Raw genomic sequence first — 25,741 nt, 5'->3', positions numbered from 1 at the left:
TAGAAGTTATTATATAACTAGAGTGTAGAAAAATCATTATCTACTAATATAGCTCGGCTTATATTAACAAGTCATGTGGCACACGTACATCATATTTGAGCATAATGAAACGCTATAAACGCTGGGAACAAGTCAGCCTTTTCAGCTGATGACCCATCCCGAAGATCTCCGATAAACCCCTGTGCCACCTAATTATTATCTAGAAAAATATATATGGCTATTGTAAATTGTTTTTTCTTGGTTGTTTTACTTTTACCATATTGAGTACATTTATAGCCACGCACACACAGTTCGTGACAAGTGACTGCTCCTAAATTTCCTAAATTACTGGTTTCAATTTCGTTTGAATCTCCTCGACGAGGTAACTCTTTTTTACCTTACATATAGCAATGCAGGCCCACTATTTGTCACTGTGCAACGCGCCCAATGCGACCAAGTTAACGCTGGAAGGACACAGCTCTTGCCAAAACGAATATATTGAAAAAATTGTGTTTTCATCTGATATTACACTATTGGTATATTAATACAGTGATGAAACCCGTTATGACGAAACGAGGGATGCGTCGCGGTGTCATTGGCCGTGCCACTCCTCTCTTGAGTATATTCGTATGAGTAAGGAATAATATGACCTAAATGCCTGCGACGGAGTTTAATCCATATAATTATAGTTTTGTTAATAAACGCGGCATAAATTTATGGATTATATATATATATATATATATATAAAGGGTCATAGAAAAATTCCAGCAAGTGTAAGCAGTGTTCGAACGAATTGTGATGCAGCAAGGATGTATTTTGTCAATTTTTTTGCGGATTGATCTACTAGACATTATTAATCGATTAATGATAGATCTATTTTAACTGAACGGCGACAATGATTAATCTGTCCCAGAAGGTAATTGAGCTTTTACTACTCATGCATACCCAATAGATATGAACAAAGCTTAAATACTGAGGTATGTAGAAGGCACCAAAGGAATCCCTCTATATAAAAAAGCATTAATTATACTAAAAAGCACTAATTACAGTAACCGATTAATTGCCCCCCATCCTTCAGTAATTACATCCAGGTAACAGGCATGCCTATTACCCGATGAATCGTTTGCAGCGCCCCCAAAGAAAACAAACGTGTCAGCTAGAGGGAAAAAAGAAAGCAAAAGTTATAATAAACAATAAAGATATACTATACGTAATACTAGTACCCCGTGTATTGACAAAAATTTCCCATCCTTCCACAGGTGACGTGTGACCTTCAGCGTTCGACTCGTTCTACGGGGCAGTCTTCGGCCACGCGTGCATCGATACGTGCGTATAAATCGCTTGCCAGTTAACGATGGTCAGTTCATAAGCATTGGCTGTTGTAATCGCGTATGTTATTCTAGTTACTGTACACTTCCAAGCGTACACACGTAGCTCAAGAGTTTGAAAATAGAAGGAATGTCATGCTCAGCGTTTCGTCTCGCTAAAGCGGAAACGGCATTATCAGCAGCAACATGGCGGCCAAAGCGGCCTATAATTACTAGACATCTGAACTGTGTTTATATGCGATCGGCTTCTCTGCTCGCCGGTCACATTGCCCCATTACTTTTATCGCTCAACAAGCAGACGATAACACAAACGATTACCAACCAAGTTAATCAGATACATAAGTCTGTGTACATAATCAATATGTTTTTTGACGAAGTCACATCTGTTGTGTAATATACGTTATAAGCGGGATTTCACCTGTTTAAGAATATACATCTACTTCAACGATGGCATAGTAATTGTACCCCTCATAATACATGCGGAACACGGTCCGGGAAGGACGGATTCAGCTAAACGATGGTGCTGACTGAAGTAAACATGAGCAGTCAAACGTAAGTAAAACTTGTAGCAATATATGTATAAACGTTTTAATGTTTAGGTGGCTACAAAGCTGAGCATTATGCTGAGTATAATACAAGTACTCGATACTATTTATGACCGTTTTGCCAGCTGAAATTTCTGAGCGGTACAGATAAGTCAGTCGAACTCAGCTGGACTTAGAAAATTTATGCGTATAGATTATACCGTTTGTCATGCAGTCGGAAACTATTTAAAGACCAGAAACGGTTTCCGGCTGTTTGCGAGCTTACTAGTTAACAATTTTTCGATTATCGTAATTTATACATAATATTCGATTTTCGCTATGTTACATCGGGGGACATTTTAACCTGTACGACCTGGAACTATGCCAAACAATAGCTCAGAAAATCAACGATTACGAGGTGAGCTACCTACCATCGGGCCTGTTTTCAAATAGAATGGCTCAAGGCGGACAGATTTTGTAGCCTATGCACTACACGAGTTTGAAGCAATTCAAATAGGCCTATGTTAACTGGAAGACCTTCAAATATAGCTTAAATTGTACATGCATCTAATTAGTTAGAAAGTTTAATTGTAATGAGAAGGGAGGGAGGTGGTCGTTTCAACTAACAACACCTCTTGCCATTGAGAGGTTGTAGGCTGCAAATTGTCAAATCACCGCTGATGCTATTTTGGCCACCAAGACTTAGAAATATAAATAGAATTTTTCATGTATGTATGCTATATCACATAGTAGTAGTAGTAACAATACGATAAACAGCACACATGCGTCGATTATACTTCATTTTTTTATATGTACGAACCTTAATATGTGTCAACCTGAACTTGCGTCCGTTCTTTCCCCTCTATTTGTTGGGTTGCCACAGCGCCCCCTGAATAAAGTGCACAAAGTTAAATATTCATTCGCCTATAGCACGCGCTCGACGCTGCCAATCGAGTTCTGTGCTGTTTTAGCGGCACTATCTATTGAACACCCAACACACAATATAGCGGCTCCTGTGTAGTAAGTATCCTGAGGTCGTGCGTTCAACCAATTAGTGATTATGGGCGCAGAGTTTAAGAGACGTAATTGCACATTAAAAACGCACCGGGATGCAGCAGTATGCCCCGAGAGTACTCCTAACACACCCCCAACTTCCTGCACTGGAACCTCAATCGTGGTGAAATTCCGCCCCAGGGCAGCGTGGTCGGAGCCAGCAAATACGCATACGCAGTGTCGTCTTGATGCTCACCGTCTTCGTGCGGCCGAATCGCGTCGGTCGAACTCGCAAGAAACGAACGCGGTCGTGAATCAGGAAAATGATCTAGTGAGGATACTAAGGGCGACACACTCACGACGGCCACCGGCGGCCAGCCTGCGCTCGAGCTAGCTTCTTCAAATCACTTTGAACAGTGGTTCTGGCTATCGTTGATGCTGTATCCTTATCAATTGGGCTCCTAGACTTGACGCGTCACAGTGATAACTCCTTTCTGTTTGTCAGCGAAAATAGGATCCGTCGAAGAAAACTTTCTATATGCCTAGCCGGCAGTCTGGCTTATTGGCGGGCTGGCGTAAACAACGACGATTGGTAGACAGAAACCCGCGTGCGTTGGGTCATTTACTCTCCTGCGCGTTTGATTCCGCGGTTTGTATCGAATTGTATTACATTGCACACGCTCACTAGGAAGCGTTAGCATTGGTTAATGTGTGCCCGGAGCTATTTTAGTACAGAAGCTTTATACATCGAAAAGCCTCACCTTTCATATGGAACGAACGTGAACAAGGCTTTGGTTTACGACTGATTAACTAGCAATGCAGTTGATCAGTGTTTTTGTATGACCAGCTGATCCAAGCTAGAACCGAGCCGGACGCGACACACCTCCGAGCGTTCTAGCTCTTTACTGGCTGCCCTTAGTAATGGTACAGCAGCAGGGGCAGCACCACCACCTGCTTTGGCGTTTGGCGTTCGGACTAAACATTTGGTCGTTGCCTGCCCTACACCTCTCGAGTCCTGAGCCAGTGGACCATCACGGAGAGCGGCTTGGTAGCGGGTGGTAGTGGCTGTTTGTATTCGGGGGAAAAAGAGGAGGGAATATCGCCGAAAGGGAGAGCGCGCTCGCGCAGCTGCTGCTGCTGCTGCTGCCGCCACTGCTACAGCCAGCCAAGGAACCAAACAACGGGCTCCGACCCACCGACGGACTAGCTAAGTTAAAGATTGTCCTGAACCGGCGGGCAGACCCGCTTATCAAGAGTACAACCTCCGCCAAAATAAAGAAACGTTTACGTATAGAACAAAAAACAACAAACAAAGAAGCCTATAGATTGATCCAAGTAGTTAGTGAAGAACAAATGAAGCAGACACAAGGCGGGCAGGCTTTGTAATCCACTAAAAATGTTTTGTTACTCTTAAACATATCTTCATAACATAAAGGAAACAACGTCACAAGAAGCACGTTTTTTTCTCAATGTACTATTTATTTCGGTTTGTTTCAGAGCTGGGTTCAACTCATGTAATCGTATGCTGTTCACCAGACGTTGCTGGTGAACCGACTCCATCTTCAGGCGATTGCTAATCATCGTTAGTATATGTTAGTTAGAGAATGGCTTGCACGTTAGGCGGCATAATATAGACGTGCTGCCGAGTGACGTTCGAGGCAGACGAGTGCTACAGAACAGCGATCGCTCTTTCCCTCAGGCCAGCGAACAAGTGGCGCCCCCGACGGTGAGTTCTTTAAATTTCGTCGGTCACCGAGCGTGTACGGAATCGTGCGGGATAACCTAGCGTCAGTGTTCAGTTCGGTGCTTTGCCGTCGAGTTGCAAGACAATAACCTGACGCGAGTTAGAGGTGAGGTTGGAAGCAAGTTAGAGAGAACGGGCAAGCTGATGGAGAATTAAGGAAAGGCGGAGGATAGTGCGGAATCGAGGTGCTTACTAGCTTGAAGGCCTGTAGGTACTATCCGATAAGACTCAAAGAAGACCTTAACACAAGAACCCAGAAGGAAATTCTAGGCAAAAAGCCGACGGCAAGAAGAACTGGTAGTGGCCTCAAGCACGGACCAGCAGGCAAAGCAGAACGCTGGCGCTTGTGGGCCCGTGTTTGGCTGAAGCCAACGGGCTTCAGGATAGTTGAGATGGGGGACAGTAAGTGAAGGGTAGGAATGCAGAAAGTGAAGCGTAGAAAAAGAAGACGAGGTAACGAGGGTTGAGTCTAAACACGGGCTGTTGGTTATTCTGGTGGAACAGGGACTAACGTCTCTCAGACGCACTTATGTGCGAAACGAGACCTGTCTTGTTTGTCTTTATAGCTCATCAACGTATCTGGTTTTAGGGGGCGCTGACAGACATTCGCCATCTATGCCCATTTAGTGTGTTTCTAGACTGTTTGCGGGGTCCTTTGCCAACAACAGAGACGGTAATGCAGTAGTACATTGATTACGCCAGGTTGACGTTTGTCTCCAAATCTCAATTTACTAAGAAATGTATAATAAAGTACCAGCTGCCAAGCAAGACAACGATCTGATACAGAAATGTTTGACGACGTTAAAAAGGTTCGAATAAGTTTAATTAAAAAATAAAAGTTTAGCGTTCCACTGCCAGTCACTTTCGCATCATAGCGCCGTTCCAAGTAGGCACCATTTGTACCTTGTGGTGGAACCACTTAGAAAAACCTAAAAAATTATCTGTTTTCAACATAGGTTCCTTGCTTATTCATTACAGGATAAAAAACTGTATATATATATATATATATATATATATAGACGACAATAGTCGACTAGACTATGCGTACGCCCACTGACTGAATGATTAGTGTTGCGTGAAACACTACTTTCTACACAATGAGTTGAGCAAAGTTTGCCAACAGTGAAACGTTTCCACCCCAAAGTGCCTCATCGGTCCGCTGTGACAAATGGATAAAAAATTCTGAATGCTTTCAAAGTCCGGAATGGGTTTTTATTGTACATGCTCTGTTTTTTTTTTGATGGGTCAGCATCGGCTAAGGTCGTCGGGCTGTTCTCGTAGACGGATGCGGCAGTTTCACCTATTCATTGTTCCAACGTTAATGAATACACTGCGTTTTGAATCCCGTTGAATACGAAACTTGAGTAACATCTAGTTGATATATAGTGACTTAAGAAACATTAAGAGGTTTTCCATACGAAATCACTTATTTTCTAGATCTGTCATTTAAACACCAAACGAACGTTTTCCTGAAAGCACTAAGACAGGTGCAAGAAACAAATGGTCGTAAAATAGTCGTATCGAGAGGGTACACTATTCGATATATTCATTTTCACTCTTGTTCCATCCGTCAGCAGGATAGCTTGCCAGAAACAGAATCGCGTTTCCTTGGAAACTTGCCGTGACCCTCCAAAAAGCTGTTATTCTATATATATATATATACACGTTTTTGGCAATCGTTCAGCGGTTAGTGTATAAACGGTAAGCGAATAACACTCCGGGTCAATAATAAAAATACGAAAGGTACTGAGTGACGTCGTTTTACGAAGTCATCCACACATCTAATTTTATCTTTTGACATTGTTTCTTTCCCACCATTCTCAGACAGCGTCAATATTCATTTTATAGCTCAAACAATAAATTAGAAAGCTACGCCAAATCTATCTACATGTTTTGATTGTGTAGTAGAGTGTAGAGGGTGTTTTTCTGTACAAAAAATGGGGTTGCCGTTATATTAATGTTTAATCCCAGTCTAGGTTGCGACGAATAGAATCCTACCTGACGAAACCGGCAGTTTTAAATTTCTAGTAGTTTGACTGTATTGGAATCTACGTCAGATCGCTTCCATCGACACTTTGTCGATGTAGCATGCTGCTTGGAATACAACCGTATTAAAAGTTGCCAACCGAATTGACATATATTTATAAATTTATTTTGTGATGTGATTCAACATTATCGGGAATCGGACTGCACGCGGAAGTGGAGTAGAAGTGAGTTGAAACTCCCTAGAAACCTATGATAGAAGGAAAATGTGAATACTTAGCTCAGGTTGTACTAATAATCGTTTACATTTGCCCTTCAACAGATGAGAAGCGAGGACTTAGATAACTTCCACGAAGCTCATTAGGTTCCTCTAGTGGTCCAAATAGCAGGATAAGCGGGTTCCTGAACAAACTGGACAAACCTGAGATGAATGAGGCAAATAAAGAATGTACGTTTCATGAACAGGTAACAGTAGAAAAAGCTCACGCTTTATCAGCAAACCTTAAAAAGTCCATCATCTATTACAGAGAAACCTGACTGAAGCTTATTAAGCTAGCACGTATCGATATAATGTACACGGGAGGCAATCTTCAAAAGAATAGAGGATACAAACGAAAGCAAATAATACACATGTTGCCTCCAATAAGGACATAGACGATCTGAAGGTTCTCTTACAGTAAGAAAGACTAAGGGAACAAAAAACACTGAGGAAACCTTTCTCTACGCTTTGGGACGGGGAGCACGCTAGTCCAATGGGCCCGGTAGGAATAATAGGTTAATGACGTTCTGACAACTTTACAATCAATCGAACGTCAGTTTGAGCTAGTTAGCTAACGCAATTTCCCAGGACAGGACAGGCAAATAGATTTTCGCGTAATCTTTGTCAAGATTCTGTTGTAATAGTAAATCAGAAATATCCATCTCATCTGTATCCGCGCACAGCATCAATGCCATAATACTTCTACTAATATAATAGGGTAATGCGTATTCACTCGTCTGAGTCTAACAACGAATTAAATAGACGTACGTATATGTCCAGTAAAACTATACGTTGACCTAGAAGTTGGCCACAGCCTTCTAATTGTAGATAGTTTCATAACAAAAACAGCATGACAGATAGGAGTCATGAGACGGATAATGATAATACTAATTTCTAAAACTGGAACAAGGTCTACCTCGTTTCGTACAGGCTGGCTAGCATTTTGTCTCGTTCCCAAAAGATCGCTTTGGGCAGAGCGTCAAGAATCGGCGCCAGTAACGATTGTTCACGCACGGTTCCAATATCTGCATTAAAATTTAACCCCAGTGGCAAATGTAAGTGCACTTGATTAATCAACGTGATAATTATCTAGAGCATATAGGTACTTGTTTAAGCTGGCACAAGTAAATGTATAAACCCCAAATAGTTTTATCATGGAATGCTTTAATGGATACTTGCTTTTAAACTAAAAGAATGTAACACATCATAACCAGATTTACCAAGCATATTACTGTCATTTGTTTGGTACCATTACGCCTTTATTACATATATCAAATGAGCAATAAACGCCGGCTCTCACTATAATAGCCGTCTGAAGCTAAAATTACGTTTTATGGGATGACTAGTTCAAGCGTGGCTAGCCTACGTCCACACCGATGTTCAGCGGTCGTTTCTTTTCTATTAGCTGCAGTGATACGGTCTCTAAAATAGCGTACGTGCATGCTAGTTTTGAGGATACGTTAGGTTCGAATCCAGACATAGACAGACATCGTTTTGGACTTGAAGCAGCCCTCTGATAGAACGTTTACCGAACGCGGAACTCGAAACATAGACGTACATTAATACTACGGATTGATATGCTGCATGAACGATGTAGTTATATAAAAGGAACTTCGACTTCTATAACAGTGCCTTTACGATCCAATCATTATAGCCAACATTGCGGCATACTATTAGGGTCCAACGTGAGACAAGTTTCAATCCGGGGGACATAACAGGGAGCTCAAACTATCTTCTAGACGACCATATTGAAATAGATCCGTAACGAGACGTTTTACCGTAGTAATTTCCCTTTTGTTATGTAATGTATCAAAACCCTTATTACATAAAGCACTATTGGGTATATCGTTGTTATAATACGACTGTTGCTTTTACATCCAACCTAGAAATTTTTTAAGAGTGAGAGTCTTCGAGAAATCTTCAGAATCTCCTAAGGTATCTGGATCTCTTTGCCCGAATATAAAGCCGGCAGTCGAAAATCAGACAATCTTATGGCATTCGTCTATTCCCAATTTTACCGTAGTATTGATCTGGCGAAGACGAAAACCCGTAACGGTGCAATTTAAGTGATCTATTCAAGTGTCCCTTTTTTTGCAGATCTTATTTGGAAATCAAGCTTTTACTTCAGATCCTATAGAAAAAGGCTAGGCTTATACAAAGAGCAACTCGGAAATCGTTGGTATTCGTCAAAACACAATCGCTTGGCAAATATCCACTATAGTTTGTTTATTTGCTTTAAAGTAGTTCTTTTAACTTTTTCTAGATTTCAGTTTCATTAACTTAGACCGCTCCCCCGCAAAAATTCTAGGGGTTTGGCAAACTCGATTTCCAAAAGCTTACAATTTAGACAAAACCGTGGATCATTGGTTATTGGTTATTAAAAATTCTTGCCATTAAAACTGTGCGAAAAGCTTTTCCGTGCTCATTTGCCTATCATTAGCTAAATTTGGGAAGCTCAGAATCAAAAATTGCTTAAAACAGTGTCTAGAAAACTAGTACGTAGCAGTAAAATGTAATGCCGATTCTGGCTATCTTAAATGGAAATAATGAAAGCATTTTTTTAAAAAATATTTACGATCATTCGATTGTCTAGTGCTCACTTCCCCGATGGATAAATTCAACACTCAATGTAGGTACATTCAGTGAAGAATATTCGAATTTATTATAAAGTTTTTATGTATTAGTAACCTAAGAATTTCCACCCAGAGACATATAACTTACATTGAACTTCTGATTTTGCAACTGCTCACCATTAATGGTGATGCCATAAATGCCGGAGCGTATACACCGAAACGCTCCTGGGTGCTTGAGCTTTTCCAACGGCAGCCGTTTCTGTGTCGGAGAACTGTGCTTACTTGACATCGTATCGCTGGAAAGCCATAACCATCAAAATACACTTGAGTTTTTTTTTATACAAACGTATTTCCGCGTTAGCATTTTCTAAGCCTGCTGAGCGCAACGAATGTCAGTGTGTAGTTCATTACTTTTATGCTTTCCTCTTTATGTACTAACCTCTGAAAAATTTTCGTTCAAATCCTAGGATAGTTATAGTTAAATATTCCAATTTGCATTAATTTTAATTAAATACAAGATAATAGCGAAAATTGTATGGCTGTATCGGGCTGTTCCACCATGGTGTTTTAGTAATCCAGGCATTAGTTCACGGATGTGTAAGACATAGATCGACGCTCTGGGCCTCTCAGCGCTCCCCTCCACTAATTCTTAATGTTTCTCCATTTAAGTTATCAGTGGCGGGATTCAGTTTGTCGTACGGAACGCATCGTGGCTATGGGATTATCACAGCTTAATGATAATGTTAAATGAGAGATCTCATTCTCGGGCTGGATCATCCAGCCCGAGAGTGAAACCGAAAGTGACTAATAGAAAGAGAGCTTTACTCATAAAAGTGAATGTTCAAGCTGACTTCATATATTGCTCCAAGCCTCTTTTGTGCCTTTTCAAATATTGCCCCTCTTTTTAAGGTAATCGGTTAAAGAGAAGTCGAATCGGGTTATAGGTAAAGAGTGAATATACGACTCACGAAATTAGATTTTTTAATTAATACGCTACTAAGATGTGTCATCGCGCTCAGAGCACCCTGTACACTACCATGTCAGTTTAACAGCAGTGCGTACAGAGACAATCTATCTTCTTGCGCACATAAATCCTCGGCTTTCTCATCGATAGTACGTAACCCTTACTTAATCCGTGCTCCAGATTGTTTGTGAGTTATCGTTTCGTATTCGGCTGCCATGTTGGCATTGTTGGTAGCTTCGCGTTTAGTGAAGCCGTGGCCTTCCATACGGTGATGCACAATCCTATAGCAGGCAATTTAACTGTCTGAAATTATTATCTAATAACAATAATTATATGCGGACATTGTCTGTTGAGATATACTTGAGTCAGTATATAAGCTGTTGCGTAATGTAGTAATGGCACCCTGTCATCATTACGGTCGCCATAAGCCCTCGCGATCTCTCGACTCTAGTTACCTCTGTCTGTGCGTTAATAAGAAGCCGCAGGAGATGTCTTTAGCGTGTTTGATAGGTCAGACTAGCGAAGTCGTACGGCTTCTTGGCCATCCTTCACCGGAAAAGTTCCAGGGTCCTAGGTGATTGGAAATAAGGAAATCGTATTTCTTGCAAAAAAAAACCTTACAGAATTAATTAATCATTTAATATCTGTCGACTCGATAACATCTATGGTGCCTCATATCGCTTGAATAGTGGAAGATTAAGATGATCATCCTAATTTTCTGCTATTGCAAAAAAGCCAAGCCCTGGCACACAGTGGTTGGTATGTATGTACACATATATAATCTGCCCTCTTAGTTCTATAACAATCACACAATAAACATTATTCCCGGCGTTTATTCAGGGGTCACGCAGGGAGGTTCCATAGTGAAACATAGAAGTCCGCCAAACAGATTAAGAGGTAATACTCGTTCAGGAAGGTGTCAACTGTAAACTCGTACGACAACACGAGCATCACGATCTCCCATTCCTGGTACCTACACTAGTCAAGAAAAATAAGAATATATCGATTTCATACGACCAGCAAATGTTTATAAGATAATAACATTAGAATCTATTATAATCATGAAAAACATAATTTCTAACGGTCACGCGAACTCCTTTGCTGTTGAGTCTGTTCCTCTTTTGGACAAAAGACACATAGTAGCCGATACCAGTATAGATCATATAATTAACCCAAAGAGAAGTGATATAGCTTAACAAGCTCATGAATAGAGTATTAGGAGTTATAAATACCATTATACTCCCCACCGCTTATATTCGAACCCTTAACCCATTGTCCTGTCACCTGTGCCAACCTGAAGGTTCTCCTGTCGATTTATGAGTGAATAAATTTGTGATTGAAACATTTTGGAGAAATGGCGTAGCACAGAAAACCTCATAATCGTAACAAACGCTCTACTGAGATGGGGACAGAAGAAACACTGCATAAGTACCAATGCGGGACCATCTAAAATCAGTCATCGTCAATAATCTATTACGCGGTACAGGAGAGTATGATTGTTAGAGTATTAGTAGAACAGAATATTCAATATTTCATCAGACAAGGCAGCAATATCTTCTCATTCAGAGTAAGAAGAATAAGCCAAAGAGTTCTATTTCAAGGGGTTCGAACTCATCAAATGCTTGCATTATGAAACAATAAAGTTTTCTGTGGACGCGCTGAACATAACCGGTACAAGTGGTACTCTCACAATCAATACACAATTTATAAGCGCATCGTTCTTCTTGCTTTTCATTCCTGCAGTTGACACCTGAGGCTATACGAGTGATCACATCTGGGATCAGCTGTTTTTATACCCCATAGGTGTACACCTCTTTGTAGGAACCCGTGAATTGCTCAAAATGCTCAGCCAGCTCATCAAAAACATCTTCGCAGTCCGGCCGAATCTGCATATATATATATATATATATATATATATATATATATATATATATATATATAATTGTAACGTTCGATTCAAATCTATTTGTTTTTCGTGCGCACGGAAATTGCTAAAGAGAGCTTTCTATTCCGCGGTTAAAATACCTACCGAAATTGCGTTGATAGGTATGTTGAATAGGTATGTTAAAGCTAATTTAAAGATGATCTTTAAGGATCAGCACATGGAGAATCAATAGCCTTATGGTTAGTGAAATGTTGCCATTGTTGATAAAAGTAGTTCCATGGTAAGCTTGTCTTTTTTTAACCTTTAACGTTTCAGTTTCGTTCATTTCCATTATGAATCGGTACAAAATGCTTATCAGTGTCTTCAATGAGGCCTCTAGTGATCATGCAATGCTTTCTTGGCCTGCTTCTTTCTAACGACACATATCAGAAATGCAATTAGGCCGTTTTTCGATATTAAACTACTGCATTTTCCGCTGCTTTGATTTACCCAAAATTGGTCCCTAGAATTGCAAGCTGCAATAAATGATCAACAATGGCTTAAGGGCCGCAATGTGCTTGGCCTACACCAGTTTCGCAAGCCAGTTAGACGTGTCCATAAACGTAATGTAATTGGACATTATTTTCGAACACTACCAACTCATTTGGTGTCCACAACAAGCTCCAATGCGCGCAGCGCCATCTTGCTTACCAAATCCAAAACTACCTAGTAGTCTTAGAATTATTTATTAGTTAGAATTGTATGAAATGGCAACGTTTCTGTCTAGCCCGTCAACAACTACTGACTGTGTTCAAAACGACACTTTTAGAAATGGATACCTATTTCCCTTTTTCTTTTTTTTTATTTTAACAATAAGTATAGAAAAACACGCTTTACCAATTCGAATAAAAATGCCAATGTTGTTCAAAATAATATGAAACGATAACATGGATGCAGGTTACCTTCCAACCGCCAGTTTTTAACGTACGAGACTTATGTGACGTAGGAAATGACGCAACTTTTTCGCGACATATCGCTCCATCGTTTACCTCCGTTAAATAATGGCTGTTTACCCATCAGAGCTCCTCTGTCTGTAAATGGCTTAAAATGCTGTTTATATCTGTGAGCTGTACGAGTGCATGCTCATGTATAACACCGAACCGATACAAAGACGAAAACATTATACATATATGTTATTTAGGGTATTTCCAAAGCCGGCATGCTCGATCACTTACAGAATACCTAGCAAGTCCTTAAGGTAGGTAAGTAATTCGAGGCATTGAAAATATTTGTTTAATTAGAATACCAATATTATACACGAAGGACAAATTAATAGCTCCACCAGCGTAATACCAAGGCACGCCAGGCCTCAATTTATCCGCCGCCGAAAACACAGCGTAGGAACGCTACGTACAATTATACAGAACCACCGTCGTATAAAAGGTGACACTGAAGAACACATTATCCAATCGATCCTAGGTCACTAACTCCGTTATATATATATATATATATATATATATATATATATAATATACGCTCTCATTAATTTTTATTAATATTAATTGTACACATCTCAGTAATTGACTTTGAAAGTAGAAGATTATCTAACCAAGAACATCGATTTCACTATTGGCAGCTGAAAATGTGTTGTATCCATCTGAGTCCGAAACAAAACTTGTCCTCTGAATATTGGATGTGAAACCGACAGTACTTTTCTATAGGATGTCAATCTTCTATGCAATCAGAGATAGCGTACGAGCAACGCGAAGTCCTAGTATAGGACATTACGTAACCTGAACTGATCGTCATGTTATGGTTCGCTTTTTCCACAATATCAGACAACTAGCAAAGGTACGAATTTTCTGTACATTGCAAAAGATAAAGCCGCGCTGAAGCTTTGTTGTAGCACTGGCCAATATTACCTGTACGAGGGCACGTCGTTAAGTCGATATTTCCTAACCTTGCGCCATCTCTATAATCCGCCTTTCATAGGAGTCCGGTATACATGATACCTTGTTTTTAGCCAACCATCTAATCGACTTATTGAATTACTGTCACATGCATGGTACCTTTGTTCGGTACGGGACACAGATACTTCGGCAACTCCGGCAGTTGGTCCGTTTTGTTTCTAATGAGATAATATATAAAACCGTTGCATAAACCATGTCGGCCCGAAGCGTAGTGTTATTTCCACACGTGATGTTAGCCGTCAGTCTAAAAATTCGTTATAAATTCTATATGATACGGGAGCAAATAAATTAACTTGAATGCAGCATTCCAAAAACGTAACTCAGTGCTTTATCAGTATATTTCTACTGTCATCCACAGATCGACAGATATCTATCTGCAGACATTTGTCAGCAACTTGCTGAGCTTTGGTAGTAGCTTTTGACAAAACTACACCATTTTTTTTTGCATCAAGACATTAGTGATGTTGTATATCGATATTGAAATCGGATATATGTCCTTTCAAATCGTCCCAATGGATTTAAACCTAGAGTGCAACTTCTGACGTCAGATATTTGTTGAAACCTTAGAAATCGAAAGTTGACTTCCACATCATCTGAACTTAATAAACGAAACGTTGTAACGCTCCAACTGGTAACTTGCTATCGATACAGCGATGAATTAGCATATGTCGAAAGGGGCATAGCTCGTGACCGTTGAACTCCTGCCACGAAAAAAGCCGACCGTTAGCCATACAAGGTGAGTAAACAGTTTGTCAACGATTGAACCTGATTCATTGCATAGTACACTTTTGACAAAATCAGCCATAAGCAACTGCCAGTATATAGCGTTATAGATGAACTCTAGCAGATCGTCCAACAGGCTTCTACGTTTGAATTAGGGAAGGCGACACAATATGAAAGCCAGTTTCTTTTAAAACTTGTCATGGCAAACAACAGTGCGTCATTTTAGAATTTGAGCCAAGATCATTTAACGGATCCTTTTGTGCTAGATAAAGCCAGGACAAAAATGCTGACCTTCTTTGACCGAGATGGCCAGTTTTCACAAGGCTTATGAAGATATCTGGAAAATTTTCATGTGGCTAATAACAAAATCCTCAGAGTGTTTAAATTTAAGGGGTTTCAAAGCTTAACAATATAACTTAGACATCCATTGTCATTACATCTAGATTTGTCAGTAGGGAAACTAATGATCGTTTCAAGATGAAGGATGTTAATGGACAACTGGGTCGTTCGGATCAGCTATGGCGATAAGTTTTTTTGAGACTTTTTGCCTTCCTAGAATTTTCGGATGTTTCAACTCCTTGCATCCTTGCAACGTTTAGCACGCTCTTAACCCTAAATGTTATTCTGTTGGAATTTTTTCGTATGTAGCATATTTGAGCGATACTTTAACGCGTTTAGGTCGTTTATGACGCACTGGTACAGTAAAAAATTAGTTGCAATTTAAAAAAGAGATATTTTTAAAATGACTCATAAGTGCTTTAGGTCGTTGTAATTACGGTGGATAGTGGTCATATTGAATAAACATAGTTCTCATAAATTACAGTTCTAGCACATGCGAAGGATTTCATTGAAATGTTTGTTTCTTTTTTTTTGTTTTCTTTAAATACAGCCCTGAAAACAAATCACAAGAAGCAATCTCAATTTAGTACGCCACCCCGCATTCCACACATATCGGTAAACGTGAGCTGGAGTCAATCAGCAAAAAAAAAGTTATTTTTCCAGGTTTCAGTAACGTAGGACAGAACGCTAAGACGGCAATGCATGTTTCGTCTTACTCCTTAACTCGCTGTTAAAGTGGCAACACTGTAAACATAGCATTGTCGATTTGAAAGTTGGGTCCAAATGTTAAGGCCCAGTAATGGAGCTTCTCTTAAAGTACCATCTCAAGCATTGTCTGAGTGCAGCCGTGCATAGATATCACCTAGCGGAAGGAAACTACTACGAAATCAAAAGAGAAATCGCAAGCAGGACAAGGCTTTGTAAGCCACTTGCGACCAAAGTGGAGTACCATTTATTGACCACTATAGAGGGCTATTTGATCTGTTCATTAGCTCACTCCTAAGAGTGAATAAAATTCGTTCAACGATCACAGGTCCAAATGCTGCCAAAATTGCTTCATCCATTAGATCTCGATATAGTAACAATTAAATAATACACATAAATAGATGTGTAATATATCTGCATAAATTGCACTAGGTAACGTTAAAGGCCTACTACAAGGAAAGTTGTAGGACACAGCATGCCTTTATCTCTCAGTATTGTTAGCAGCTGATAAATGCATAAACAGGTCGAAAGTGTCGTTGACAGCAAGCTGGTCATTAAACCTTTCGTCTGATTTAAACGGCGCCAATTATGACTCTGGCACAAAACAGAGATATAGAGCATAATCGCTAATTGCAGGACATTCGCAAAATACTCATAATATCTACATACAGCATACTACCTTACGGATTTTTCGAAGCATTTCGAGGACTCTTTGTAACGGATGAAATATATAAGCTCCCTTCTTTTTCCAAGGTACAGGTAATATGAAAAGCAACTCACCTTTGCAATCATGTGTATTCGTGGCTAGTTTTCACTTGTGGCTCATTTGGTTGAGTGAATTTGTACAAAATGTATAATTAAGTGATCCTTACCCACTTTACCAGTATCCTTAGTTTTGGGTCAAGATGACGTTGTTACAACTTCTCAGCGATAGGCCAGCGCTGGCTTTGATTACGGTGAAACACCAACTACTTAACGAAACTGAGTTTTCACTGCAGCATATGCTTAATTAACGCTAAGTTGAAAGAGAGGGGAACAAATGTAAGAACGTTGATTGAGAGGGTTTATTTGATATTTGGATGATTTTGGTTATTTTAAAAGGTAGTTGAATACTATATGGTACCACCGTTTTGTTGCCCTCGATGAAAAAATCACTTCGTGGAGCAGTAATTGAATATCACTTCGTACTGCTTTCGCCACATATGATGACAAGCCGATTGCTTTTGTCCAACGCGTGCAGCCCTTGTCGACCCGAGTTAACGACGCAAGCAGACCAACGACGTTTAGCGAAGGACCATTAACCTTGTCCTTCTTTTTCTGGACAGTTGTATTAAGCAGACAAGAATGGTCGATACACAGCAGGGCGAGGCGTGACATTTAAATCATAGTCGTTTTATATTAGGTAAAGATCAATAAACTTTTAAATATATATGCATATTTACAAAGTGGGACAAAACTCCCTTGACAGTTTGAGAAAAGTCACTTTGGAGACTCTTCACTAAATATACCTGCCGTTTACAACAATTATTTTCGCATCTCCTGCTACTTTAACGAATCTGACCAATTCTGACTCTCCGACTCTTATGTGACATTTACCTTACCCTGCGCAGCACATCAGTATTACCATAGACGTAAACAAACTTGTCCATAATTCCCCACTTCGAAAAAATATGTTCAAGTTACATTCAGGCTTTCTTTCACACAAGTCCTTAGTCTCTGCATACTAAGTATTTTCCAATACAAGTTTTGTGCTTTAAGAACACCGGAATCGTTAACTAGTTTATAAACTCACAGATATCCGGCCTCTTTTTTCTGTTTTATTGCTTTTCCTTGAATTTGTAATTATTTTCTTGGCTATCCGATAATTTTGCTATATTTCAACGTAAACTTAGCAATATATTAATAATATATCTGTAGCTGTGGCATATCTGTATACTGTGCCATCACTAAAATACTGTCCTTTAATAACAGCAGTTAATATCAACTGCTATAATGAGGCCAATATCAGTTTTATATGCATGCCAATCTATAAGTCTGATATGGACGAGGACAAGTTTTATCGAATATCTTTGATATAATTTTCTTTCAAACTAAACTTCTGTGACAGCATTTGTTTTACTAATCCTTCATGTGACGTATTTATCGGCGAATCTTAGGGACACGTTGTGGTCTAAATTCGAATCCGAGCATAAACATACTTCGTTTCGCGCTGGGAACCAGCCGTCTGATGGAAGGCCTAAATAACGATGCCGGACGTAAAACAGGTTTTGGTACGCGTGCCCACACCTAAACCGTAGCTACTGAAGCTGACTCCATCGTTCGGTTCGTTCGTAGTGTTTTCTTCACAGCTCTCAAACTTTGATCATCCGGCGTTTAATTAAATACTCTGCGATGGGCTTCGACAACAGCCCGATGACTCTATGACCAAGTGTATACCATCCTTGTATAGAAATTGCGCTACCGCGTCTCCTTAATGGAAAAGTGTCATATTAAGCTACCCTCTATTTCTGCTGTTCTGCTAATGCTTTGTTTACCTCCTCGGAGAATGGTTTTATTCATTCTTATACGACATGTAGAATTTAACACGCCATTACCTTTCCTACACGTTCAGTACTCGACTTCAGTTTTTTTTTACGTTGCTGAATGGATCAATACGTGCCACCTGTCGCTCCTCTTCTCTCAGGTTGTGATTCACCGTAAAAATTAATTAGTCCCTTCTAGTCGATAACGACATATAGCCTCTTTGTTTCATCTAATCACTCATTCCTTTTTCCAAAAAGCCCGCATCTTTATTTCCGCAATGTCGGACATCCATTTTGGATCCGCTGTTATTTCTACCAATGGTTGCATTGCCCCACATTTCAATCTTCCTCCGTTACGATTGCTTTTGGCATTCGGCTTTTTTTTCCCGGTATCACTGCGAGGTTCTATTCCATTTGCATTTACTCCAAATTCTAGCTAAACACAGATCTAGTGGCCTTCACATATTTAGAATTCAAATGAAGAGGTCAATGTCTATTATATATGAAATCGGCACAATTATCACGGGTGCTCAGATGAAGATCTTACGTAAAAATAATAACGATCATTCACACAAATGATAATGTAGAAGATAACACTTTTTTGATAAAATAGTAGTTCGCTTTTAAATACTATTTGACATATCCTGCCATTTGCACCTATACTATTTGATAATACTATTTGACCTGCCAATGCTCGTTCTACACTAGTACGCCATATTTGTTTACAAGAATCTCTGTTTTCGTTACCACTGATCCTTGTTAACCATAATTATAGTTTATAGATATCCATTTTGAAAGTGCAAAAGTTGCCATTGCAGGAACCATTTAAATCCTAGCGCACCCTAACATAACTAGAGATATGTCCAAATGTATGAGTAAATGATGCAGAGAAAACACTAGCACTTTGTCACCAAAGGACATTTTAACAACTTGTCCAAAAGCTGATCTCTGTTAAGCTAGTAGACTGCTTGGGGGATATATTTATGTGCAGCTACAAAGTGTGACTCACAAAAATGTGTTTTAATTTAATATAGTTTTTGTTTATTTAACCTTAATATCCGAATATAGTTCTGGTACTACTTCGTCCGATAGTAGCGTAAATATCCTAACTATGCATCCTAAATAGCTGTCAATAAAAAGCTGTCAATGGCCCCATTGTCACTCTGGTTAGTTAGTATGGTTGTCTTAAAAATCAACGGCCTACGGACGCATCGCTACAGCATAGATACTTTTCGTAGTAAACATCTCGTGGACACGTGTAACTATAGTGATGTGGCCGGGTTAAGGAACGAACGCACTTCAAAAAGCTGCTTCATCACAAAATAACTATTGACAGCATATTTTCATCGTTAAATAAACAGTGATAATAAGAATTTAAATGGCGAAAACAAAGGCGAAATAAACTATGGAAGATACTCAGCAGTAGTAAACGGTTATTTTCGATGAACTAGTAGCAGTGGAAGCTATTTGGTGGTGCTACAGACGTTTTCAGATACGTACAACGTTATGTTATTACACTATTATATTGTAATATATGTGGAAACTCAGCATGTGGTAATGGTGTCGTATAAAAGCACCAAAGGTATGTATTGGTTTGCAATAATGAGGCCTGGTTTGTTCTGGTTTTTTCCACTTTATTCAAGACTAAAAGTCTATTTTTTATCGCAACATGATGATAAAACCAAAAAAACAGTTCAACAATGTGACATAATCGTCTTTTGCAAAAATGTCCGTTAAAATCATGAATGAAGTGTTTGTGCCTTAAAACGAGAAGACTCCAATCCAATGATAAATGATGACAAATAACATGTGTTGTCCGGTGCACAACCTTTTCCCGAATGAATGTGAAGATAGAGCACAATGATCTGGTAGCTAAGGAAAAGATACATTTAAACAATATTCTTTAATTATTATTATTAAGTTAATTATTGAATAAAGTTATGCTTGTTTCCTGTATAAGTGAATAACTTATGTTTTCAGTTGTACTTGCCAGGAGACGACACAATCGTGCGGTTGTTTTTAAGACAGGTCATATCCAACGGCGTACATCACCTGCAGTTGACTTCCCAAATCTGACAAATATATATAATGAATATAATAATTTTAAAAAGACGGTACATTTGCACATTTAATCTATTGATAGGGAAAGCTATCCTAATATCGTCCATAGGTTTGTGCTGCGTAACGACTCGGAAAAATGGTTCAATATTTTTCTTAAATGCTTAAAGGCACGAACTATTTAATTAAAATATAAAGTTTAAATTGAAAAGAAAACTGCCTTTGGTTCACCTCTTTTCATTCGCAAAAGCTGCATTTTGCGAGTTAGTTGCTCAATAGGAATGGCTTCTTATATTACGCCCACAAAAAAAAGAGAGCTGAGACCTCCTTTCTTGTGGGCGTGGAAATTATCTTCGTGGAAAAATGCACTAGGGTGCAGATCAAAAGACATCTCAGAAAACCAATCTTCAGGCGTTTAATGATATCTAGAAACGTAACGGTGCTATATTGATAACAACAATTAATGAAGAGTTTTTTTTTCTTGTAATGGGTTAAACATAATGTATTTTGGTGCAATATTTTGCAAGCTTCTGTGTACGAAATTCGAATCAATAGACTCTATTATGTTTCCCATTTCAACGATTACGGTTAGAAAATGACTTCCTCGCTATGTGCTAATCTAATAGACATCTCTTGATAATTTTGGTGTATTATTGTAACAATATTAAGTAAATGGCCTCTATCCAAAACTGAAAAGATGTCCGTAACTTACGGATTGAACCTACGGATCCGTGACAGATTGAATGTCACGGATGAACATTACCGAAAGCCCGATTTTCTCAACCGAGCTGGCTCTTGTTAGAAACCGACGAACCTAGTAGATAAATGACTGTTTCTTATTTCGAGCTGACCTAACAAACACTGTTCTCCGACAGTCGTCCGATTTATTTTTCATACACTATATATACGTATCCTTTTTTTATCAAATTTTCTATAACCTTCAAGGCTAAACGGTAACTTAATAAAGCAAACGATTAAATAAATTAGAGCCACTGGTGTTGTAAGCAACAGGAAATCCTGATCAAAGTTGGTTATAATAGTACTAAATACTACGTGTGCTACTAAGACGTACGTGGTTTTAATCATTGTCTTTAGATATTATAAAAAAAAAAAAGTAATGAAAATGCAGCTTAATGTTTGCCTTTTCTCCCCCGTCTTCCCGTCCAGTCCTACTGATTGATTCGTTCTTTTTTTCCTTTCTTGACTTGATTGAAATGAGTTCCTATCTGTTAGATTAAGGCAGATCGTTAACATTGTTTATTAAGAGGGCAGGTTGCTTGTGGTCCAGTACGAGCAGGTATAGACAGCTCTGCTCTATCGTGAGATCTTGATAACATTGCAAGCTATGACAAAGTACCAAATATAATCTTCTCGTTAGCTTAGATCAACTGTTAGATAGATTGACAATTGCAGAGGTTTGTGCAAAAACAACTTTGTAAATTTTGAACGTCTCGAATTTAAGCATAACATAGGTAAAAAAAATAAAGCAGATGAAGCTTTGCCTTCAAACGTTTGTTGGCTAAAATCTGTTCGGTATTCCGGTATAGACATTAGCAATATTGGCAATCCATTGTTTATTTTGATTTCTACAGAAAGACCATACTCGCGTTCGACGACTGGAACAATATGGATTGCTTTGCTAACTATTAATGATAGATTGTAAAAGCCAATTACATCTCCATCCAACAATTAGATTTCATTGAAATGCAAATTGGTGTTTTTACAGTATCGAAAAAACACTGTAAATGATATAGCATTGCTTACAGACTATAATTTTAATTAAAATACAATTAATGGTCCGTTTTCTTTTGTTATTTTAAGCTCACCAAATTCCACGAATTGGCCAGCTCTACTAATGACAAATGAGTAACTAATATCCGAACGAACACCTGTTTGTTTCGGAAGTGACATAAAGTAAGTTTCGCTTTTGAAACATAACTATAATAAATAATATAATTATAATAATAATTAATATAATTATAATAAACATAATAAAAAGCCCAGAAATATTATAATGAGAATAGCATGTCGTTTGATCTGTGAGAACATGTAGTTATCCCATTACCTTCTTTCATTTGTTCCCCGAACGAATGTCTCAGTAACTAGTTATTCTTCCTTCGAACTTGCCGAATGAGTCACATCTTGTAATCTTCACAGTCAATGGCGTCTTTTCTTTATTTTTTTCGGTTGTATTAAGGTCAAAATAAAGGAAGCCATTTTTGAGATACTATTTGACCTCTTGGCCGTATGTTTACATCGTCTAATGCACTTTCAGTGATTCCTCTTTTTAGCACTGTTTCGTACAAAATATACAGTGTCCTCAATCAAAGGTAAATTAGCGCATGGCCGAAAATCATTTATGCCAAATTATGTCGAAAGCGGTAGACCCCTTGCACAGTTGCTATAAATATCTCATTAATTAGTAGTAATTAATAATCAAAAAATTAGACGACTGTCGAAAAGTCCTTATGATCGCATGGAAAAAGCAGAACGTATCTGGATAAGTGTAAACGAAATAGGCCAGAAAACGTTCGTTTAATATTCTGATATAATGCAGTGTGCTAAACCATTTACCACCAACATACAACTAGGTCGAGGTGTATAGAATAAATATACAAAAATATAGAAAATGATGCCTTCATCAATGGATCAGTAAATGCACTGTGTTCTACTATGTCAAAATTCCAGTCACACAATGTAGCAGGTCTGCTATTGTATATTACCCGGTACGGTTTTCCGAACGATTCAACACAAAAGGGCATCAACCCACTTAGAAGAAGATCGTTACATCTTCTAGTATTATTGCGTAAAAGGCAGACACAGAGCATATCTGAATAAACACGATACTAAAAGGTTAATTTAAAAATACGCATGAAAACTATGTATGTATATGCGACGTCTTACCCGCATTGGGTGCAGAAACGTTTCAGCAGAGGAGATTAACAACGTTCATAGAGGAAAGAGAAGTTCGCGCATCTGGTGCAATTTTTAAAAAATACTCATTGCCTTTATAGTGCTAGCATCAATTGACCTATACGAAATTCATATCGTGGCCATCATAATGGAAGCGATGCACCGAGAGATAACGTCAATAGGTATTAGTTAATACTATACAATGGAAGTATAACAAAGAGACCGGCTTACGCTTAAGAATATTTTCTGCCTTCTGTTTGTCTACGATGAGATTCGGTCTGAGTAGTTTGTTTGTGCCTTAGAAGTGACTGTCCTTTATCGGCGTGACTCAAGCAAGTACCTCATGTGGTCAATAATGGGAATATATAGTGCGGATACTCTGGACCGGTTCTATATACAGATGCAGCAAATGACAAACGTAAGGCGGCTTTAACAACATTAGTAAGGTTATACGAAAGTAAACGTTCTCAATGTTTAATTAATCATCAGGGATTTTTTTCTGTGTAGTTTGAAGCGGCATCGATCGCATACACTGTGAAGTTCATAGACGCACCTGTACTGATTCATGCTGCTTGTACGCTCGCCATCAAGCTTGCCCCCACGCTAAATTTTGTGACTAAAGATAATTGACATTCGTCGAAAATAAAATATTTTTATACATAAAATATTTAAGTGGACTAACGTTGTATCTAAACCTTAATATTTATCAAGGCAACACTACTAAGAGAGAGAGAGAGAGAGAGAGAGAAAGAGAGAGAGTGTTTCGCTAACTTACACAAAACAAACTTTGCTAATAGAGAGAGCTGAAATTACAATCCTAGAATTCTCCCAGATAGCAATTATGTAACGCGTGGATCTTGAACCTTTAATGCGCCACTAGCTTAAACAAGGACTATAAAAACGGCGACAGCTTTCTGGTTCGGACACCCACCGCTGAGCCCTCTTTTTTGTCTACAACTTAAAATGGAGTATCTTTTGTGCTTCTTATTATTTTTCATCACTGTCGAGTCATGCATAGACTCTAATCTTAAGCCGTTATTTAGCGCTGCGATTGTTCAGGCATCATTTATGCCTACAGATTAATTATGGTTTGGTCCACGAGCCGGCTTATATACAGAGACCCCCTCCATCAATATATATGGGCAATATAAATGGATATGCAAGTAAATATATACGAAGCGGCCTATGTATATTTATTTGCAAAAATTTGGCACGGTTTTAGAAAATGAGATTTCTGCGCAACGCTCGTTTTCTAAGTATACGCAATGGCCTTTATGCAAGAGATTTTTCATGTGTCGTTTTGTTGGTATAAGCTTCGTTAAAGCAATTCTTTTTAGCTTTGACTTTGGTCTCGGTAATATTGAACAACTTTTTGACCGTCGTCTTGGAACTGGAAGAAGGAATAAAGTTCATTTCTATACTTACATGAGCGGTTGCGTTTTCTTCGTCCTTTTAGATGTTATTTTACAAGTAATCTCAAAACGTTTAAAAAAAGGTATTCTCCTAACTGGATTTCCATTGCGTCGGCCTTTATAAGGCACGTTACTTCTTATCATTAGGTAGAAACAGATACTTTAAACTTTCTATATTTGAGTGCCGTTTTAATTTATGTCGGCTGTTTGCCCGGCCTATTTGTCCATCCCAGAACATGCCTCCATTCTCAAATGGTTAACCCTACACTAATTGACCAGTGAGGCGTTTCGTTCGAAAACGTATCGTCGTTCTCCAAACACTTCAGCTACCCACCGTTACAGAATAGTTTGTTCTACATACAAATAAACTTCTTTAGTAACGCGTTCGCCATCTCGGAGGAAGTGTCGTACCCTGATATGTCTTTCGCTAAACACCACACGCGGCACATAAGTTTCGGTCGAAAATTTGTTTCTACCCACAATAGACATATCGTTGAAATCGTAAGTAAGCCAGCGATCATTTATGCGCTCTACGCCTGCATTCAGAGACAACAAACTTATCGTCAGAGAAAAATCGAATACAGCCTTCTGCCGGGATAATGGTAACCAACACGGGTCGAATCTCTGGGCTTTACTGTTCGAGGAGCGCCTCTATCTATCTCACATTTGTATGCTGACTTGCATTAAATTTGCCCACTAACGTCCTAATTAAAATACGAGGTTCGTTAAAAGTGCCCTTATGGACGGCAGCGATTAACCTTAAAACTCGCGCTGTTATTTCTCCATTGTGGATTGTTTGTTGTGCTGCGCTGGAACCTACTTCTGTTTCCTCCGCAGCCGCGTACTCATTTGCAACGCATTACACCGTCGATTTAGTGGTAACCCGAG

The 25,741-nt window shown here is 38.9% G+C and overlaps 3 protein-coding genes and 1 long non-coding RNA gene across 13 annotated transcripts in view; 2 read left to right on the top strand and 2 right to left on the bottom strand.

The window, feature by feature from the left end:
- Positions 1-3,898, bottom strand: part of LOC111244663 (neuroglobin-like) — a 169,008-nt gene extending 165,110 nt beyond the window's left edge. For all 3 annotated transcript variants that reach the window (XM_086979148.1, XM_086979146.1, XM_022792001.2), the window contains exon 1: positions 2,652-3,898. The gene's annotated coding sequence lies outside the window, so the exon portion shown is untranslated. The remainder of the gene's footprint in view (positions 1-2,651) is intronic.
- The window catches only part of LOC147759061 (uncharacterized), a 16,889-nt gene extending 4,783 nt beyond the window's left edge, over positions 1-12,106 (bottom strand). Inside the window, exons 1-5 of one of the 5 annotated variants that reach the window (XM_086979179.1) lie at positions 11,642-12,106; positions 10,803-10,917; positions 9,561-9,679; positions 7,727-7,835; positions 6,852-6,972 (exon numbers count right to left, since the gene is read on the bottom strand). In XM_086979179.1, coding sequence (XP_086835305.1) covers positions 6,912-6,972; positions 7,727-7,835; positions 9,561-9,672 — 282 coding nt within the window. In that variant the 5' untranslated portion in view covers positions 9,673-9,679; positions 10,803-10,917; positions 11,642-12,106 and the 3' untranslated portion in view covers positions 6,852-6,911. The other 4 variants (XR_015320355.1, XR_015320356.1, XM_086979170.1 and 1 more) reach the window with 4 other exon arrangements.
- LOC111255332 (uncharacterized) overlaps positions 1-16,282 on the top strand; it is a 23,958-nt gene extending 7,676 nt beyond the window's left edge. Inside the window, exons 1-3 of one of the 4 annotated variants that reach the window (XR_015320362.1) lie at positions 12,329-12,393; positions 14,749-14,917; positions 15,794-16,282. This is a non-coding gene — a long non-coding RNA (uncharacterized LOC111255332). Of the gene's footprint in view, positions 1-1,238; positions 1,860-4,321; positions 12,394-13,929; positions 14,063-14,748; positions 14,918-15,793 lie in introns of those variants that run through there. The other 3 variants (XR_015320363.1, XR_015320357.1, XR_002671016.2) reach the window with 3 other exon arrangements.
- Positions 16,283-23,588: 7,306 nt separating this feature from the next.
- LOC111250262 (proton channel OtopLc-like) overlaps positions 23,589-25,741 on the top strand; it is a 55,782-nt gene continuing 53,629 nt past the window's right edge. Inside the window, exon 1 of the mRNA XM_086977865.1 lies at positions 23,589-23,859. The gene's annotated coding sequence lies outside the window, so the exon portion shown is untranslated. The remainder of the gene's footprint in view (positions 23,860-25,741) is intronic.

Source organism: Varroa destructor, unplaced genomic scaffold, assembly GCF_002443255.2.
Source record: "Varroa destructor unplaced genomic scaffold, Vdes_3.0 BEIS01000001.1, whole genome shotgun sequence".
In the NCBI taxonomy this organism is placed as follows: domain Eukaryota; kingdom Metazoa; phylum Arthropoda; class Arachnida; order Mesostigmata; family Varroidae; genus Varroa; species Varroa destructor.
The sequence above is the reverse complement of the archived record's forward strand: the minus strand, read 5'-3'. Positions and strand labels throughout refer to the sequence as shown.